Genomic DNA, 17,771 nt, shown 5'->3' on the forward strand with positions numbered 1-17,771 from the left:
GTATTGTGAATGGATGTTGACTTTTATTGAGCATCTTTCTACATCTATTAATATAATCATATGATTTTTTTCCTTTATCCTCCTGTGTGGTGAATTCCACTTTGATTTTTCTGATGTTAAGCCAACCCTGTATTCCTGGGATAAACCCAATCTGGTCATTTAGTATTATCATTTTTTTAAATATACCTATATTTGAATTGCTAGCATTTTACATAGTGATTTTGCTTCTATTTTGTTATATATTATAGATTTAACAAAATAAAATATATTCTATATACATCACACACACACACACACACACTTGCCAGATTTCTGTATCAAGATATTGCTAAAGTGAAAGTGAAGTCACTCAGTCGTGTTCAACTCTTTGCGATCCCATGGACTGTAGTCTACCAGGCTTCTCTGTCCATGGGATTTTCTAGGCAAGAGTACTGGAGTGGGTTACCATTTCCTTCTCCGGGGATCTTCCTGATCCAGGGATCGAACCCAGGTCTCCTGCATTGCAGGCAGAGGCTTTACCCTCTAAGCCACCAGGGAAGCCCAAGATATTGCTAGCCTCATAAAATGACTCAGACTTTTTCATCTCGTTCTATCCTACTGCTTGTTTTTAGTGTTTCAGTTTCATCATCAGATGTCTTGTGGATATTTTGGTATTTATCCTACTTGAGTTCATTAAACTCCTTGAATCTATGGATGGCATATTGCATCAGTTTGGAAAATTTTTAGCTATTGCCATTTCAACTGTTGCCTCTCCTTTATTCTCTTTTCTGCTTCTGGAAGTCTGACAAGGCATGTTAATGTGTCTCATTCTATCTTCTTTCCTTAACCTCTATCATTTTCTCTCATTCTGTTCAAGAATTCTCAATCAGTTATGTCTAACCTATGTTGAATTCATTCTCTGAAGATTCATTTTAATTTCAAATCTTAGTATTTTGCATTTATGAAAGCCTATTTAGTGTTTTCAATTGCTTTTGAGTTTATTTTATAGTCTCTGGCTCCTTACATATATTTAAGTCATTTAAATATATTAAGGATGTTTATTTTATATTCTGTGTCTCTTAATCTCAACATATGAAATCTGTGCAAGATTCACTCTGTTGCCAGCTGTTTCTCACCTCTTGCCCTCAGAATCATGTTTCTTTCTTTGTTGTATAAGTTTTGACTATGTGGTTAGAATCATAAACTGTGGGGGAATTCTTTGAGATTTGGGTAGAAACTGGTGTATTTGTTACTGCTCTGTGCTTGGGGCTATTAACAGTCAGAAACCTCTTCAGATTAAATTCTCAGTATGAAGGTTTCAAACCACCCAAGTAATCTGAAGGCTGCAAACCCATATGAAGACAGATTTATCATGAGAGAGTCTCATAGGAAGTTTTCTATTTGCTTTCATTCAGTGTCAAAATCTGAAATAAACAGTCAGCCTTCAGATCTACCCAGAGGTTAGCAGAGCTGTATGAGAAGGAAGTAGGCCTATTTCTAGCTCAACCTCACACTAAGGGTGCACCTTTAACCAGTACAACCTTGTTCAGGGATGTCATTGGAAGTTCCCAACCTTGGGGCGCCCTGACCTTTGTCTCCTCCTCCCCCTTCTCCACAAGGGCCTGAAAGTCAAAGCTCTTCTTCACCAGTTTTTAAAAATGTGCCTCATGCTCCAAATCACCTTTTGCATCTCTACATTCACTGGGGTTTAGACTCTGAGAGTTCTTGCCATCCTAGTCTTCTTGGGCTTCCATAACAAAATATAACAGGTGGGGTGGCTCTAACAAGAGACGTTTATTCTCTCACAGTTCTAGAGGCTAGAGGTCCGTGATCCAGATGCCAGCAGACTTGGTTTCTGGTAAGATCTGCTCCCGGCTCATAGATGACCCCACAGATGACCTCCTTCTCAGCATATCTTCCTGTGCTCTCTGTGCACATGCGGAGAGAAACGTTCTGGTGTCTCCTCCCCTATTTTGAGGACACCAGTCCCACTGGATTAGGGCCCCATCCTTTGACTTCATTTAACTTCAGTCACCTTCCTAAAGGTCCCATCTCTAAATATCATCATATTGAGGGTTCGGGCTTCAACATGTGAGTTTTAGGGCAATATGATTCAGTTTATAATGCTAATTAACTTGTAAAAAGCTTTCTAATTCTTTTTAAATTTTACTCAACATTTTAAAACTGTTTGCTCAAAAGTGCTTAGGACCACAATACTTGGAACACTGGAGACAGATTTCCTCTGCAAGTCATTTTGCAAATGAAGAATCGTATTTTATCAAACCATTTGATGGTGAACCTAGGCAGTGAAGAAGGATGCTTCAGCCACATAGGGGTGGAAACGGAGGCTAACCCAGAAGAAGGACCTTGAAGTTGTCAGGTTGCTGACTAGAGGGCTATATCATGGGCATTGTTAAAGAACTACAGATGCTTATCTATGTTTGCTTTTGAATCTGAAGATGGGGTGGAGGGTGAAGTATAGGAAAGTCCTGAACATTTTTTGAGAAACAGTCTGATTTGCCCTCAGAAGACCTAACCTTGGCTGGTGTGTGGAGGTCAATGACCCCATATTAGTCACCACCCCACAGGCCATGCAGGGGGGTCACTCCAGCCTGGGTTTCTGAAGCCAGTCCCTCTGAAAGGCACTGCCTCAGAGTTAGGTTATACAGAAGGACGTTCTTCATGGGATCTTCATGCATTCTTAGTGGGCTTCAGATAGTGCTAGGGAAGCCCAGGAAGACTGAAGAGGGTTCCTCACTGGCACAACCCAGGAGGAGAGCCAGGAAGCACACAACGCAGAAAGGAGTGTATAAGTATAGAAACTCAAAGTCTGAGGCTGAAGGGTAGGAGCTGCCTTCCTGCAAACAGCAGAGAAAATGCATAGTGTATTCCTACTGCTGTTCAGCAGCCAACAGGAGAGATTCAGTGCATTCAAGGACTGCCTGTCTGGTCACCTTGGGGACCTCTCCTTCAGCAAAAATCACAGCCTTTCCACATTCACAGTATGTTTCATGAGCTTAGCATTTATTCATTCATTGATCGTTGGTATGATCTCTGCCCTTGAGGAACGTGCACTCAGGAGAGGAGGATGGGTAGAATTCAGACAAGTGCTAATGGAGTTGTGTCCAGAGTGTGACAGGAAATCTAGAAAAGAGACACTAATGGAAGGCCGGGGAACTTGGCACAAAGGCGGTGACATTTGAACAGGGTCTTGAAGGATGAGGATATCAGAGTAGACACCTGTGCCGAGGCACTGAGGTTTGGGACAGTGTCTTAGAACTGAAAATAACTCAACATGCCTGTATCAAGGTGAGGCTGGAAAGTCTGCAAGATCCAGGTCAGGGTGATCTCACAGGCTTGACAGAGAGGCTTAGGTTTTATTCTGAAACAGATTTCTAAGAGTAGAAGTGTTAGGCTATTTGTGATAGCAGTAATAGCTATCTCTTATTCTATGCCTGTTATATGCCAAGAACTAAGCAAGGCCTTCTGTGTAAATGACTTTATTTCATTCTCTTCATAGCACAAATAATTAAGTTTTAAAATACCCATTTGGTGGATGAAAAACCTGAATCATGGACAAGTCAAAGGTTAGGAAACTTGGTCACAGCACATAATCAGTATTAAGTGGCAGCACTGGGCTTTAAAGCCAATCTTTCTGGGTCCATTGCCCATGAACTTAAGTAGCTGTGCTGTGCCATTGGATGGAACATGGTCTCAGAGTCGATGGGAGGGGTTGGGACCCGGAGCAGTGGGATAAGCCTTGGGAAGGATGAGGGCCACTCTTTCTTGTGTACCAGAGCAATAGCAGAAAGAATTTTTGAAAGATTACTGTGGCAGCAGTGGAGATATTAGAGAGGGATATTGAAGGGAGTGAGACCAGTTAGGAGGCTGAAGCAGTTACCCAAGTAAGGAAAACGGGGTCATCAGCCAAGGCTTAGGAAACATGGAGGGGAAGACAGATTTAAGAGAAATCTGGGGAATGAGGGCTTCCCCTGAGGCTCAACTGATAAAGAATCCACCTGCAATGAGGGTGTTCTGGGTTCGATTCCTGGGTTGGAAAGATTCCCCTGGAGAAGGGAAAGGCTACCCACTCCAGTATTCTGGCCTGGAGAATTCCATGGACTATACAGTCCATGTACTGCATTTTGGACTCTTTTGTTGACCATGATGGCTACTCCACTTCTGAGGGATTCCTGCCCGCAGTAGTAGATATAATGGTCATCTGAGTTAAATTCACCCATTCCAGTCCAGTTTATGTCGCTGATTCCTAGAATGTCGACGTTCACCCTTGCCATCTCTTGTTTGACCATTTCCAATTTGCCTTGATTCATGGACCTGACATTCCAGGTTCCTATGCAATATTGTTCTTTACAGCATCGGATCTTGCTTCTATCACCAGTCACATGCACAACTGGGTATTGTTTTCATTTTGGCTCCATCCCTTCATTCTTTCTGGAGTTACTTCTCCACTGATCTCCAGCAGCATATTGGGCATCTAATGACCTGGGGAGTTCCTCTTTCAGTATCCTATCATTTTGCCTTTTCATACTGTTCATGGGGTTCTCAAGGCAAGAACACTGAAGTGGCTTGCCATTCCCTTCTCCAGTGGACCATGAGAAAAACATCTATTTCTGCTTTATTGACTATGCCAAAGCCTTTGACTGTGTGGATCACAATCAACTGTGGAAAATTCTGAAAGAGATGGGAATACCAGACCACCTAACCTGCCTCTTGAAAAATCTGTATGCAGGTCAGGAAGCAACAGTTAGAACTGGACATGGAACAACAGACTAGTTCCAAATAGGAAAAGGAGTACGTCAAGGCTGTATATTGTCACCCTGCTTATTTAACTTCTATGCAGAGTACATCATGAGAAACGCTGGGCTGGAAGAAACACAAGCTGGAATCAAGATTGCCGGGAGAAATATCAATAACCTCAGATATGCAGATGACACCACCCTTATGGCAGAAAGTGAAGAGGAGCTAAAAAGCCTCTTGATGAAAGTGAAAAAGGAGAGTGAAAAAGTTGGCTTAAAGCTCAACATTCAGAAAACGAAGATCATGGCATCTGGTCCTATCATTTCATGGGAAATAGACGGGGAAACAGTGGAAACAGTGTCAGACTTTATTTTTGGGGGGGCTCCAAGATCACTGCAGATGGTGACTGCAGCCATGAAATTAAAAGACCTTTACTCCTTGGAAGGAAAGTTATGACCAACCTAGATAGCGTATTCAAAAGCAGAGACATTACTTTGCCGACTAAGGTCCATCTAGTCAAGGCTATGGTTTTTCCTGTGGTCATGTATGGATGTGAGAGTTGGACTGTGAAGAAGGCTGAGCGCCGAAGAATTGATGCTTTTGAACTGTGGTGTTGGAGAAGACTCTTGAGAGTCCCTTGGACTGCAAGGAGATCCAACCAGTCCATTCTGAAGGAGATCAGCCCTGGGATTTCTTTGGAAGGAATGATGCTAAAGCTGAAGCTCCAGTACTTTGGCCACCTCACGCGAAGAGTTGACTCATTGGAAAAGACTCTGATGCTGGGAGGGATGGGGGGCAGGAGAAGAAGGGGATGACCGAGGATGAGATGCCTGGATGGCATCACAGACTCGATGGACGTGAGTCTGAGTGAACTCCGGGAGATGGTGATGAACAGGGAGGCCTGGCGTGCTGCGATTCATGGGGTCGCAAAGAGTCGGACACGACTGAAATGACTGAACTGACTGAACTGAATACAGTCCATGGGATCGCAAAGAGTCAGACATGACTGAGTGACTTTCACACTCATTAGGGAATGAGATGGGACTTGGTGGCTGATTGGATGTGTGAAGGAGGGAGAAGGAGAGGTCTCATTCGCCATTGTGCCCCAACTGACCGCCATAGTGTCTGGCATACAGTAGACACTCAGTAAACATTTGTTCAATGACCAAATACATGACAACTCCATGTTTTCTCACTTGGACTAATGGGGGGCTTTCAAAGGAAATACAGGAGGAGGAACAAGCTTGGCAGCAGTCAAGAGGGAAACACGTGCACCTGGAGTGCCTGTGTTTCATCCAATGACATTTGGATACACTGTCTGTAAAGTGAATAAATCAGGGTTCAGGAGAGAGATGTGGGTATCATTGCATCGACACACAGCAGGGAACAAGCATAAGGAATGAACAACGCTTCTTGGAAAGAGCAAAGAGATTGAAAAGATTGAGAATGGGTCTGGGAACACGATCCGTACAGATGACTGAGATCCAGTGAAAGAAGGAGAGAAAGAGCCATTGATAGGAGCATCGAGTTGCAAAAGCAAGAGGCTTCCAATCAGGATGTGTCTGACACTGGTGATGCTGAAAAACATCTTGTTGGAAAAGGACTGGAAAGAGACTGTTGGCTTTAGCCTTGGAAGAAGATCTTTCAGTGGCGCTTTGTGGGGCAGCATATTAAAAAGCAGAGATATTACTTTGCCAACAAAGGTCCGTCTAGTCAAAGCTATGGTTTTTCCAGTGGTCATGTATGGATGTGAGAGTTGTCCATAAAGGAAGCTGAGTGCCAAAGAATTGATGCTTTTGAACTGTGGTGTTGGAGAAGACTCTTGAGAGTCCCTTGGACTGCAAGGAGATCCAACCAGTCCATCCTAAAGGAGATCAGTCCTGAATATTCATTGTAAGGCCTGATGCTGAAGCTGAAACTCCAATACTTTGGCCACCTGATGCAAAAAGCTGACTCATTGGAAAAGACCCTGATGCTGGGAAAGATTGAAGGTGGGAGGAGAAGGGGATAACAGAGGATGAAATGGTTGGATGTCATCACCAATTCAATGGACATGGGTTTGAGTAAGTTCTGGGAGTTGGTGATGGACAGGGAGGCCTGGCATGCTGCAGTCCATGGGGTCGCAAAGAGTCGGACATGACTGAGCGACTGAACTGGACTGAGCAGAAGTGGGTGGGGAGTGTGTGGATGGGGAACGGGTTGCTATAGAGGCCAGGCATGTGGACAGCCCTTTGGACAACTTTGTGGTAAAGGGAGGGAAGTAGCAAGGGCATGTGAGGGTGGTTGGAAGCACAGAAAGCTCTGGGCTACTTAGGACGTTTGTTGTTTAGGAGATTGAAATTTTGAGTGCGGTTGTAGACTGAGGGCAAAACAAGCACAGAGGAAGAGAGTGACGATGTAGGATTAGAGGATGGGGAATGAAGGACCTGGAGTGAGTGAGAGGCAAATTGGACTGAGAATGCAGCAGCTCCTTTCACAAGAAGCAGGTGAGGAAAAATACCATCATGAAAAGGGGCTGAGAGTTTTGCCTGTAGAATATGTGTCTGTAGAAAAGGACATGTGTCTCTTCTAAAAAAATTTTTTTTTATTGTGGCAAAAGTCACACGATATAAAACATACTATTTTAATCACATTTGTTTTATTATTAATTAATTAATTATTTAATTAATCAATTGTTTTATTATTTAATCATATTATACAGTTCAATGGCAGTAAATACATTCACATGGTTGTGCATCTCTTACCATCATCCATCTCCCAAATTTTTCACTTTCCCAAACTGAAACTCTGGCCCCATTAAACTCTACATTCCAACTCCCGCCCTCACCCTCCACGCCCGGCCGCTGACATCTATCTACCCGGGTACTTTCTGATTCTATGAATTTGGCTATTGTAGGCACCCCACATAAATGGAATCAAACAGTATTTGTCTGTACCTACTGTATATTGCGATGCATTTTTAAGGTTAACTTAGTGTGACACATGTCCCTTTGGTCTCCTTATAATCAGGGAATGATTACACATCCCTGGCACCTGTGTGTATGTGTGGACATTTCATCTCCTTTGAGCTTGAGAGGGAGCTGGGAACGTTCCAGTGACTGGGGCCTCCAAGGGTAAACAGAGGCTCCAAACAAGGTCCAGCAATGACCTGGCGTAGCAATGGCCAAGAACCATGTCACGATGCCAGCCTCAACTGAGCGCGATGGGCTGAGCAGCTCTACCCTGGGGGAGCAAGAACTGACAGTCTCGTTGCAGAGGCTGGTGAAGGGTATGTCTCTCCTCGGTGAACTAAGAATAAAACAACAAACACCACCCCGTCCGTCCTCCCAGAAGTTGGGCAGATTCAGGGAAAAGAGGAGCAGCAGCTCAGAGCAAGTGAGGCTGGCCTGCTCTGCTGGGCGCACAGCTCCACCGTCTCACTTGGACTGGGATGGTCTGGAGAAACGGGAGTCCTGTCTCGGCCGGTTGCACTATCTTAGTATTTGTAGTCATTCTGCCCACAATAATATTTCCCAAATTTGATTGATTGTCAGAAATACCTGGAGAGAGTTTGAAGACATAAATTCCAAAATCCTTTCCTCAAAGGTCTGATTAGTGGAGGTGAGATGAGAACCTGGAACTTGCACTTTTAAAGATCAAACCTGTGGTTCTGACCAGCTCAGCTTATATGATAGAAAGCAACCCCTTTCTGTCCCAGCAAAGCACACAGGGCCCTCCTGCCCGCCTCTCCCCAGGCAATCCTGGCTTCAGCCACACGGCGCTCCTGGATCATAGACACAGCCGGCCCTTTAAAACCTCTGTCCAGCACATCCTATCCCAGTATATCTGCCCTTCTCCTCCATGCAAATTCCTGTCCACCCTTGAGACACAGTTCAGATTTCCGCTCTGCAGAGAAGCCCTCCAGACCCTACCAGGTCTTAGTGCTGCCTCTGTCCCTCCAGCGCTTCATCAACCTCTTCTGTTTTGTGCATGTGACGTTGCACTGGGTTTAGAATCTCTTTCCCCCGTAGCTCAGGAGAGGCCCCCCCAAGCAGGGGCGGCGTCTGGTTCTCTCTCCTGCAGTTAGCACAGCACGCGGTGCAGAGGAGGAGATCCGCAGGTGTTTGCATACATTACCAAGTGCTGGAGGAGACCTGTCCCTGGGTCAGGTAGCTCCTCAGGCACGGCCCCACCCACACTGGGCCCCAGAGCCTCCTCCTGTTAGGACCTTCCAGCTTAGCCTCCGAAAGAACATGGCTGATGAAATTTTCATGGTCGGAACTGAAACCCAGGCCTGAATCGGTGCCCCCTGCCTGCATACATCTGCCTTCCTTTCACAGCTTCTCGGTGTGAAATCAGGCCATGTGAGGCAATTTGCGAACGATCCTCACTGCGTTTGACCAGGACATTAATTCACCTGTGCTAGAAAAGAAGTAAAAGGCAGGCAGGAGAGAAGGAGCGAGGCGGGAGGAGAGGGAAAGGAAAGCGCATTTCATGAGCTTCAAAGCCGAAGAGAACAGTGTTTCGATTACTCACTCCTTGGGGATTAGCCGTGTCACTCCTCCGTGTGTAGACCCGGAGAACGGAGAACAGAGAAAGAACTCTCCAGGCAGCTGTCACTCTCTTGTGCAAATGTCAGGAACCCCTGTGCTGGCCCAATTGTTCACTCACTTTTTCATTCAGCAAACATTTACTCCTGTGTGTTCTGTGCTGGGCCTCATGCAAGATGCCAGCTGGTGATCAGAGAGGTTTTCCCTAAGCGCCCCCGCAGCTCATTCCTCGTGAGGGGGCGGCTCTAGAGGGACCGGTTCAGGCCCCTGCAGGTCCTCACCCAGACCCCTTTCCTTTCCACACTTGTCCTCACTTCCCAGCGCATCTTGGCACCCCTCTTCCCCTAGAGCTGGCTGTGGGTCCCCGTGCGCCTTCCTCTGTGAAGACAAAGCCTGCTCCCTCCTCTCGATGGGACTTTGTGCCCCTCACACCTGCCGCATCCCCAGCTGCCCTGACTTCAGCACCCACCACCCTGCGCTGTGTTCCCCATGTACCCGTGTGTCTCTTCTAGACTGTGAGGTCTTGGGGTGGTATTCATATTTGTCTTGGCTCTATTGCTTCTTCAAAGCCTAGCACTTGGCAAGGGCATATTAACAGCTGAATAAATCCATCAACCAACGAGTGAATGGATGCATGAAAGGGCTTACTACTCTCAGAGCCACCAAGATTCAATTTGAGGTACTGACCAAAGTCCCACAGCCTCCGAACCTTCTCAGTCTTTGCCTTTGGGCTTTCTTACCCAAACGCCTCAAAATCATTTCTCAAAGATGCTGAAGACCTCTCTGCTTGAATTCTTGAGGGTTCAGGCCAGCCCTTCCACCGACCTCCCCTCCTCCCCCACCAAGAACCAGTTCTCCAGCCCTTCCCTGGGCCCTCAGCAAGACCCCTGCAGGAGTCCCCATGCAATCCATGCCCGGGGAAGGGGAATTACCTTCCTTTCTTGGAGCTAATAGTCAGGCTGCCCCACGGCATTAGGAACCCAAGGCAGAGGGTTGGGGAAGCCAAGGTCACCCCTTGGGAGCCAGTGCTCTGAGGAGGAATAGGGAAGCAGGTCCGGAGCAGAGGATTGCAGAGGGGCTCTGACGAGGTGGGAAGGGCTAAGAGCAGGTCATGAAAAGTCTAGGATTTCCATGCCAAGAAACTGAACTTTATCCTGAGGGTCAAGAGCTGATGAATTTTTCTATGGTAACGAAAGCCTTTCTTCAGAACCCGCAGTCATTAGGTTGTGATTGGCTGTGAGTAGCAGAAAGCTCCACAGAAGCTTATACAAAACACAGATTATTTTCCCCACGTCCCAGGGGTCCAGAAGTGAAGACTCCAGAGCTGGTTTAGCAGTTTTCTCAGTGTCTTGAGCACCTCCTATTTTCCCCTCTGCCTTTCTTTGCTCTTATCCTCATGATCACAAGAAGGCTGCTCTGCCTCTGTCCTCACATCTGTATTCCAGGAAAGCAAGGAGAAAGGTAGGAAAATGCCCTGAGGACTCCTCAGCTCATGTCCTATGCCCCGAATCCTGTCACTTCCCTGTCCTTAGCTCTGCGCTTAGCCAGGTCCATTACCACATTTCAACAGCCAGCATTCTATTAAGAATGGTCAGCAGTGGGAGGGACAGTGAGTGAACCGTTATCTGTGTCTGTCACAGAATCCCAACCATGAACTAGATCCAAAGGAACTGCTTTGGTTGGAGCAAGATCCAGGCCAGTCTGGTCTTTTCTCACCTCTGTTTGTGCCCCTTTAGTATCTTTATGGAACCCTGGGGCTCCTGAGAACCCAGCTGGAAAACCAATGCTCTAGGTGAGAGGTCAGCAGTCAGCAAACTTTCTGCAAAGAGTTAAATCATAAATATTTTAGACTTTGAGGACTATGTGAGGTTGTTGTTGCACATCCTTCTTTGTAGTGCTTTACTTATTTTTTAACCCTTTAAACATGTAAGAATACGTCTCAGCTCAAGGTGCCAAACAAAAACAAGCCTCAGGCCTGATTTGGCCCAAGAGCCATGGTTACCCAACCGTCACTCTAAAAGGGTCATGGGGCACAGAGTCTGGGGTTCAGAGTGAAGGGTGGGCAGCAGACTGGAGACGGTTATAGAAATGCAGTCACTGGACAAAACAACCTCAGTCTAGATCTCTTGGCGCTTCCCAAAACATGCCTAAGAGCAGTCAGATCCTCTGCAGCCACACGGAAACCTTGGGCACAGGCTGACAAGACTGGGATTCCCGTCTGTAGCTGGTCCTGGATGATGCTCAGGAAGCAAGAAATGTCCTCTGGGCCCAGGGTGGGCACCCTCCATGGTCCCACTCCCATCCACCACAGGTCTTGGGAAAGGCAGCAAGGTCCTGAGGCGTGCAGTACCACCCTGCAGGGAACACAGCTGGCTGTGTTCCCCAAAGCCCTCCTGCTGCTGCTGGACCCTGGACCAGAGCCCTCCTGCCACTGCTGGACCCTGGACCGGCCTCCTGGCAGGTCTCTGCCCCCAGCCCCTCCCTCCATGCTGAGTGACAGCCTCCCCCCATCTTCACCCTCAAGTCCAGGCTACCTGCTCTGGCCTGCCAGGCAAAAGCCAACTGCAGACTCAGCCAGGCTGCTGTCTCCTCCCCTCACCCCCCCAGCTGCCCTTGCTGGTCCTCGTTCCCTGAGCATCTCCAGGATGGAGCCCACACCCTTCTCTGCCTACAGGGCCCAGCACGCCCACCTCCTCTGTGTGGCCGCCTTTCATCCTCTGCCATCCTCCAGCACTCTCCATCTCTACCATGCCCTTGGCATTTAGATTCTGCTCCACATTGTCAGATAAGTAAGGTAACTTACAGGCTGCAGCTAGCTCGGTGCTCGGCACATGGCGGGCGCTCAGGGCTCAGTAATTACATCCTAGTGAAGGGTTCTTTTATTCATTTATCTAATGGGTGCAAATTGGGTGTCTGAGCTGTGCACACACGTGCCTCTTTAATCACGCCTGTTTCATGTGCTGTCACTTGCCTGCCTTAAAAAGACACTTTGCCAGCTTCACTCATCTGCATGTTAGATAATGAATCATTACAGGATCGTATCTTTAAACAAAGGCCAGAGAGAAAGGGAAACAAATGAAAGCACCGGCACATTGCGCACCGGGGGCCCATCCCAAGGCTTCGACATTGAGTGTTTTGTGCTGACTGCTCGCTGTAATCAGCTTCCACATTGGGGTCAGATGCTCTAAAATGCAGCTCACATCAATGGTGCTCTACTCGGTGACGTGAAACATTTTATGGCGCTGGGTTCTAGCCTGCAAGGCGATGTTTTCCCATCCTGGACGTAGTAATCACATACTCCCTTTTTTGGCACTGGCTTGGTGACCTAGGGCTTCCTGGAAGGGGTGATGGTGGCAAGAATGTACAGGCAGGACCCTGACTTCTCCCTGCGAAGGCCAGGCCCCTGGGTCTGCAGAAGGCACAGCTGGCCTTAGAGTATTTTATGAGCAAGTGTTGGCTGAGCTGCTGGGATCCAGAGAAGGAGTGTAGGGAAGGTTGAGAGGATAAGTCACGGCCCCCATCGTATGGGCCTGAGGCCTCCCTGGGAGGCTATGAGACAGTAGGGCGGGGTGGTAAGGGCCTGGCCTCTGCCTGATGAGTCCCACTTCTACCACTTAGCTCTGTGATCTTAGGTGAGTTGCCTAACGTCTTTATGCCTGGCCTTTCCCATTTGTAAAATGGAGGTCTTCACAGTGCCCATGGCTGTCACGAGTCTTTAGTAGGCTGATGTTTGTAAAATACTCAGAACAGTCGAGCACATTATAGGTGTCAGCTCTTGCGGTAACGAAGTATCTCAAAAGAAGATGATCAAAAACTGTGATTAAGTATCTCAAAGAATCTCCTAGACCAGGGGTCTGCAAACTACCACCTTTGAGCCAAATCCAGTGTATTGCTTATTTTCATAAACTAAATTTTATTGGGACACAGCCACACTCATTGGCATACATATCAGTGTACGTGGACCATGGCTGTGCATGCTGCCTGAACATATGCAGCCATGGCTGTGTTCATGCTACAGCAGCAAAGAGGGGTCGTTGCAACAGACATCATATAAAATGCTCAGGTGCAAATACTTACTACCTGGCCCTTGACAGGAACAGTCTGCCGACCTTTGTTCCAGACGGTGTCTCCTGTGAGAGACCCGAGAGCCTGGAGATCCATCCATGCTGGAGGCTGAGGAAAGGTTTGCAAAGTATTTTCCCATTCGGCACGGTCTGAGCGCCAGGCATGTGCCAGGCACGCCGACAGGTTCTGGCAGGTCAAAGGCCATGAGAACTGGCCCCTGCCCTCCAGGAAGTTCATGAAGTAGTTTACCTGGGAGACCAGGTAAACAGCTCAGTCACAGTACAGCAGGTAAGTCCTGACACGAAGAAGAGAGGAAGGGCAATCAGGGAGCCCTTGGACAAAAACTGAAGAATGTGGAGACGTTGCTAGGGGAGCCGGGGGCGAGCAAGGGGACTGTGCAAGCCAGCGTCATGGATGGGCTGGTGTGAGAGAATGCTGCATGGGCAGTGCGATGGGCTGGCAGCAGGGAGCAGGAGCCAAGGGTCCTTCCTTACGCACCAGGCTAGGAAATGGCAACATCATTCTGTAGGGCAGGAATAGGGACAGTAAGAGATAGGAAGCCGGTTCCATCCTGAGCAGATGATCCAATGACGATTGGTCATCAGGGAATGTGGGAAATGAGCTTGCCTACTTGGTGGGAAAGCTACAGGGACTAAGGCTTCCTCCACTGGGTTTCCCAGGTGGCTCAGTGGTAAAGAATCCGCCTGCCAATGCAGGAGACGCGGGTTTGCACCCTGGGTAGGGAAGATCCCATAGAGAAGGAAATGGCAACTCACTCCTGTATTCTTGCCTGGAGAATCCCATGGATAGCGGAGCCTGGTGGGCTACCATCCATGGGATCACAGAAGAGTCAGACACAACTTAGGAACTAAACAACAATAACAAAGGCTATCCCACTCACTGTAGATTGCTCCCTGGAATACATGTCCGTATAGCCAACAAGGATTTTTATCAGGAAGGTCTAGTATTTTTGTTAAAACTATCTGAGAGTCCCAAGCAGGAATCCCCTCCTCATGATACTTACCACCAGTGATTGGGGTGCTCACTACCTCTGAACACAGTCCTTTTCATTGTGGGACAGTTCTGACAGTCACAGGGTTGGTTTTCAGTGCCTCTCGTCTCCACCTTCTGCCCTTGGACGGGGCCAGGCAGGGTTGCTGCTGCTGTTCCTGCCTCTGCCGTAGAGTCTTTCTTCTCTAGGTCAGGACCTCTAGTCCCTCCATCCCCTGTTTTCTAACAGCCCCCAAACACTGCAGGCCCACATCCTCCTTTACCCACACTTCTGTACAGCCCAGACATTTTCCACCAGCCCTCAATGCTGTTTCTCCTAAAACAAAAAGCTCACCCCACACCTTCACTTACATCTCTTACTGGAGGACAGAGCCCAAGTCTGTGATATGACAGGCAGCGCTTCCTCATCCGGCTCTTCCTGCTTGTCTCATGTCCCCACCCTCTGCTTCCCGCTCAGCCACACAACTCCAGGTCCACCCGGAGTTTCTGGACAAGTCATGCACCCCACACCTCTGCGCCTGCTCCTCTCTCTGCTTGGATCACTTTCCCTTCCTTCTCCATTTATTGGACTCCTCCAGTCCACCTCCCAAACTCAGCCTGGGCTTCGTGTCCTCCAGGAAGCCTCTTGTGGCCTCCCCCCAGCCAGCGTCACCCCTCCTCCCTGTCCCATCTGCAGCTCCTCACCGTGGGTCCCAGGCCCGGTGCCGAGGGCCCTGCACAGGCAGTACTGGGCTCACACACAAGCACAGCAGAAGTTTCCTTCCTGGGACCCTAAGAGCACCCTGGGGTGAGGCTCTGCGGCACTGTTTGGTTTGGGCAGCAGAAGCCTGCACAGCCATAGGAAAATCTATCCACGGGAATTCTTTACTCCTGAGTAGCTGAAGAGAAAACAAAGGAGCACTTTCAGCCTCCCTGCAGGGAGACTGAAGATCTTCGTCAGATTGAAACCAGACTGAAACAGACAGAAAGAGGACCAGCTGAGATGCTTAGGCGACACGACCCTGAGCGTCCTGTCTTCGTGAATGGCACCACCACCCACCACCCCAACTGCTCCAGCCGGGAATTTGCAGGTCATCCCAAACCACCCCTCCATCAGTCCCCACATCCATCAGTCACAAAACCCTAAACACCCCAGGACCTGACTCTCTTTTCCGTCTGCATCACCCTCCTGCATCACTCACCTCACTGCCCCTGAAGCCTGGAACCATCCTCACCACCAGGGCTTCACTGCTGCTGTGTCAGTTTTCACACAAGCCGCCAGACCAATGTTCTCCTCCAACACCTGAATGCCCCCGTCACCCACTGTGGACCGCTCTCTGCCACTGCTCCCTCAGGATGAACGCAGCTCTCTGGGGCAGGGGAGGCTTTGAGCACCTGGCCGCAGGCAGCCTTCTCAAGTTCTAGACGTTCCTGAGTCACCTCCTTGCACTGAAGGCCCAATCACATTGTCCCCCAGAGTGAGGCAGCCAGCCACTATGTTCAGTTTCCAGATCTGCACTGACAGACACTGAGCACTTGTTCTGGAATGTTCCATCTCAGCCACAGCTCAGGCCTTCTGCACCTGACCCCTGCCTCTCCCAGCATCCCCTTTTGACCAGTCTTCCAGAGCTGTCAGAACTCTCAGGACCTACCCCACCCTCATCACAAACAGCCTCTCCTCCTCCCCTCACAGCAGGCTGGGGGAGCTGCAGGCTTCAAGTAGCATCTGTCACCTGGGGTTGTGATTATTGGTTTGTTTTTCTCTCTCCCCCCTCACCAAAAGCAGGGATCATGTCGTGCTGACCACTGAAACCCTGCCTCCTAGGCCGGCACATGGTGGGTCTTTAGTATATACATGTGGCAGGCAGGACTAAACCAAGTAAGAGATAAGAATCTTGTCAAAATGTCTTTCCTGGAACATTAATTTATTCAACAAATAGACAGAGTGCATGGAGAAAAGCGGGCACAGGAGAGGCTGAGAGAAACTTTTGCAGGTCCCCGGGGACCACATAGCTGAGATTCCACATGTGGCCTGAAAATTTGCCACCAATTCCACAGGGATTTCTGGGCATTAAAGCATGAAGGCAGAGTCTAATCATCTCACAGTTGGCCAGATGTGCCTGGGGTTGCCATGACAGCCCCCAGAATTGGCCAGATGCACTGTGATCCACTTTGGAAAACATCAGGGAACCCCAGAGACTGTGTGGCCCAAAAGAGAAAAAGTTCCCACTCTAAAAGGTGGCCCGGAAGTGCTCGGTGTGAATGGAGGGTTTCGTGGGGTGGTGTCACAGTGCTCTGAGCATCAGGACGTGGAGCTTCTTGCTGTCTTCAAGACCGAGGAAGGCTCTCCAGGTGGCCCCTGCCTGCTGCCTAATCCCTGCTCCCTCCGCAGGTGATCAAGCTGGCCTTCGAGGAGTTTGACCTGGAGAGGGGTTACGACACCCTGACGGTCGGGGACGGCGGGCAGGACGGGGACCAGAAAACGGTGCTCTACATGTGAGTGACGCCGAGCATGTGGTGGGCAAGGCAGGGACACGTGTGCCTTGGCTGAGGGCAAGGGGATGGGCCCTCTGCGTCTTCCTGCCACACTCCCTGCCACCTTGCTATGGCCAGGACAGGTGTCCTGCAGCGCTGCTGGTTTCAGCAGCAGTCCGCCCATCTCTCTCTACTCCTACCAGGGAAAACAGAGCACTTCCCATGAGGAAAGATCAGGGAAGGTGTGTACCCTGGCTCCTGGGGAGCCAGGGTGATAGGGATTTGGCGTGTATGCCTGGATTACACTTGGCTGTGTGCGTCTATGCAGACCCTGCTTCTGCCACCAGGAGTTTTTCCTCAAGGCCATGTACATCTGTGGTGGCCTGACTGCAGACAGAGGTAGTGGAAGTGTTTTGCTAATTTCCCCGCATGCTCAGAACTGTCTGGGAGATGGACAGTTTCTGGGAATTGGGACCACGTGGACATAGTGACCGCATATTCTGAGCCCAGAAAGATTAGAATGGCATGGTCTAGTCAAGGAGGGGGATAGTGTCAGGCTGTCCTGGGTTTCATCACACCAGGTCTCAGCTGTTGGGGGCCATTTGACTCCTCTGTCCACCATGATTAGCCTGGCTTAAAAGCGGGAGTATGCTCCTATTCAGTGTGTGTGACCCAGAGTCAGAGAGATAGACAGACCTGACCTCGTCCACCTCCCCTGCCAAGAAGGAAGGGAGATTTCACATACATTTGGTGCCTAATGTGTGCTCAGACACATCAGTTATCTCATTTAATTCCCACAGGAGCCCTCTAAGGAAGGTGCTATTATCCCATTTAACAGGTGGAGAAACTGAGGCCCAAAGGGTGCAAAGGTGGTTGGCGGCAGAACTAGCGCTTGAGTTTGTGTCTTTCGATTTTGGTCAAGGATAGCATCCCATGCTATTGCCATACACCCTCCTAGCTAACACCCTCTGGTCA

The 17,771-nt window shown here is 48.8% G+C and overlaps 1 protein-coding gene across 2 annotated transcripts in view; it reads left to right on the top strand.

The window, feature by feature from the left end:
• Positions 1-17,771, top strand: part of CSMD2 (CUB and Sushi multiple domains 2) — a 677,707-nt gene that overhangs the window by 377,053 nt on the left and 282,883 nt on the right. For both annotated transcript variants that reach the window (XM_040231766.1, XM_040231767.1), the window contains exon 11: positions 16,714-16,817. In XM_040231766.1, coding sequence (XP_040087700.1) covers positions 16,714-16,817 — 104 coding nt within the window. The remainder of the gene's footprint in view (positions 1-16,713; positions 16,818-17,771) is intronic.

Source organism: Oryx dammah, unplaced genomic scaffold (genome assembly GCF_014754425.2).
Source record: "Oryx dammah isolate SB20612 unplaced genomic scaffold, SCBI_Odam_1.1 HiC_scaffold_28, whole genome shotgun sequence".
Classification (NCBI taxonomy): domain Eukaryota; kingdom Metazoa; phylum Chordata; class Mammalia; order Artiodactyla; family Bovidae; genus Oryx; species Oryx dammah.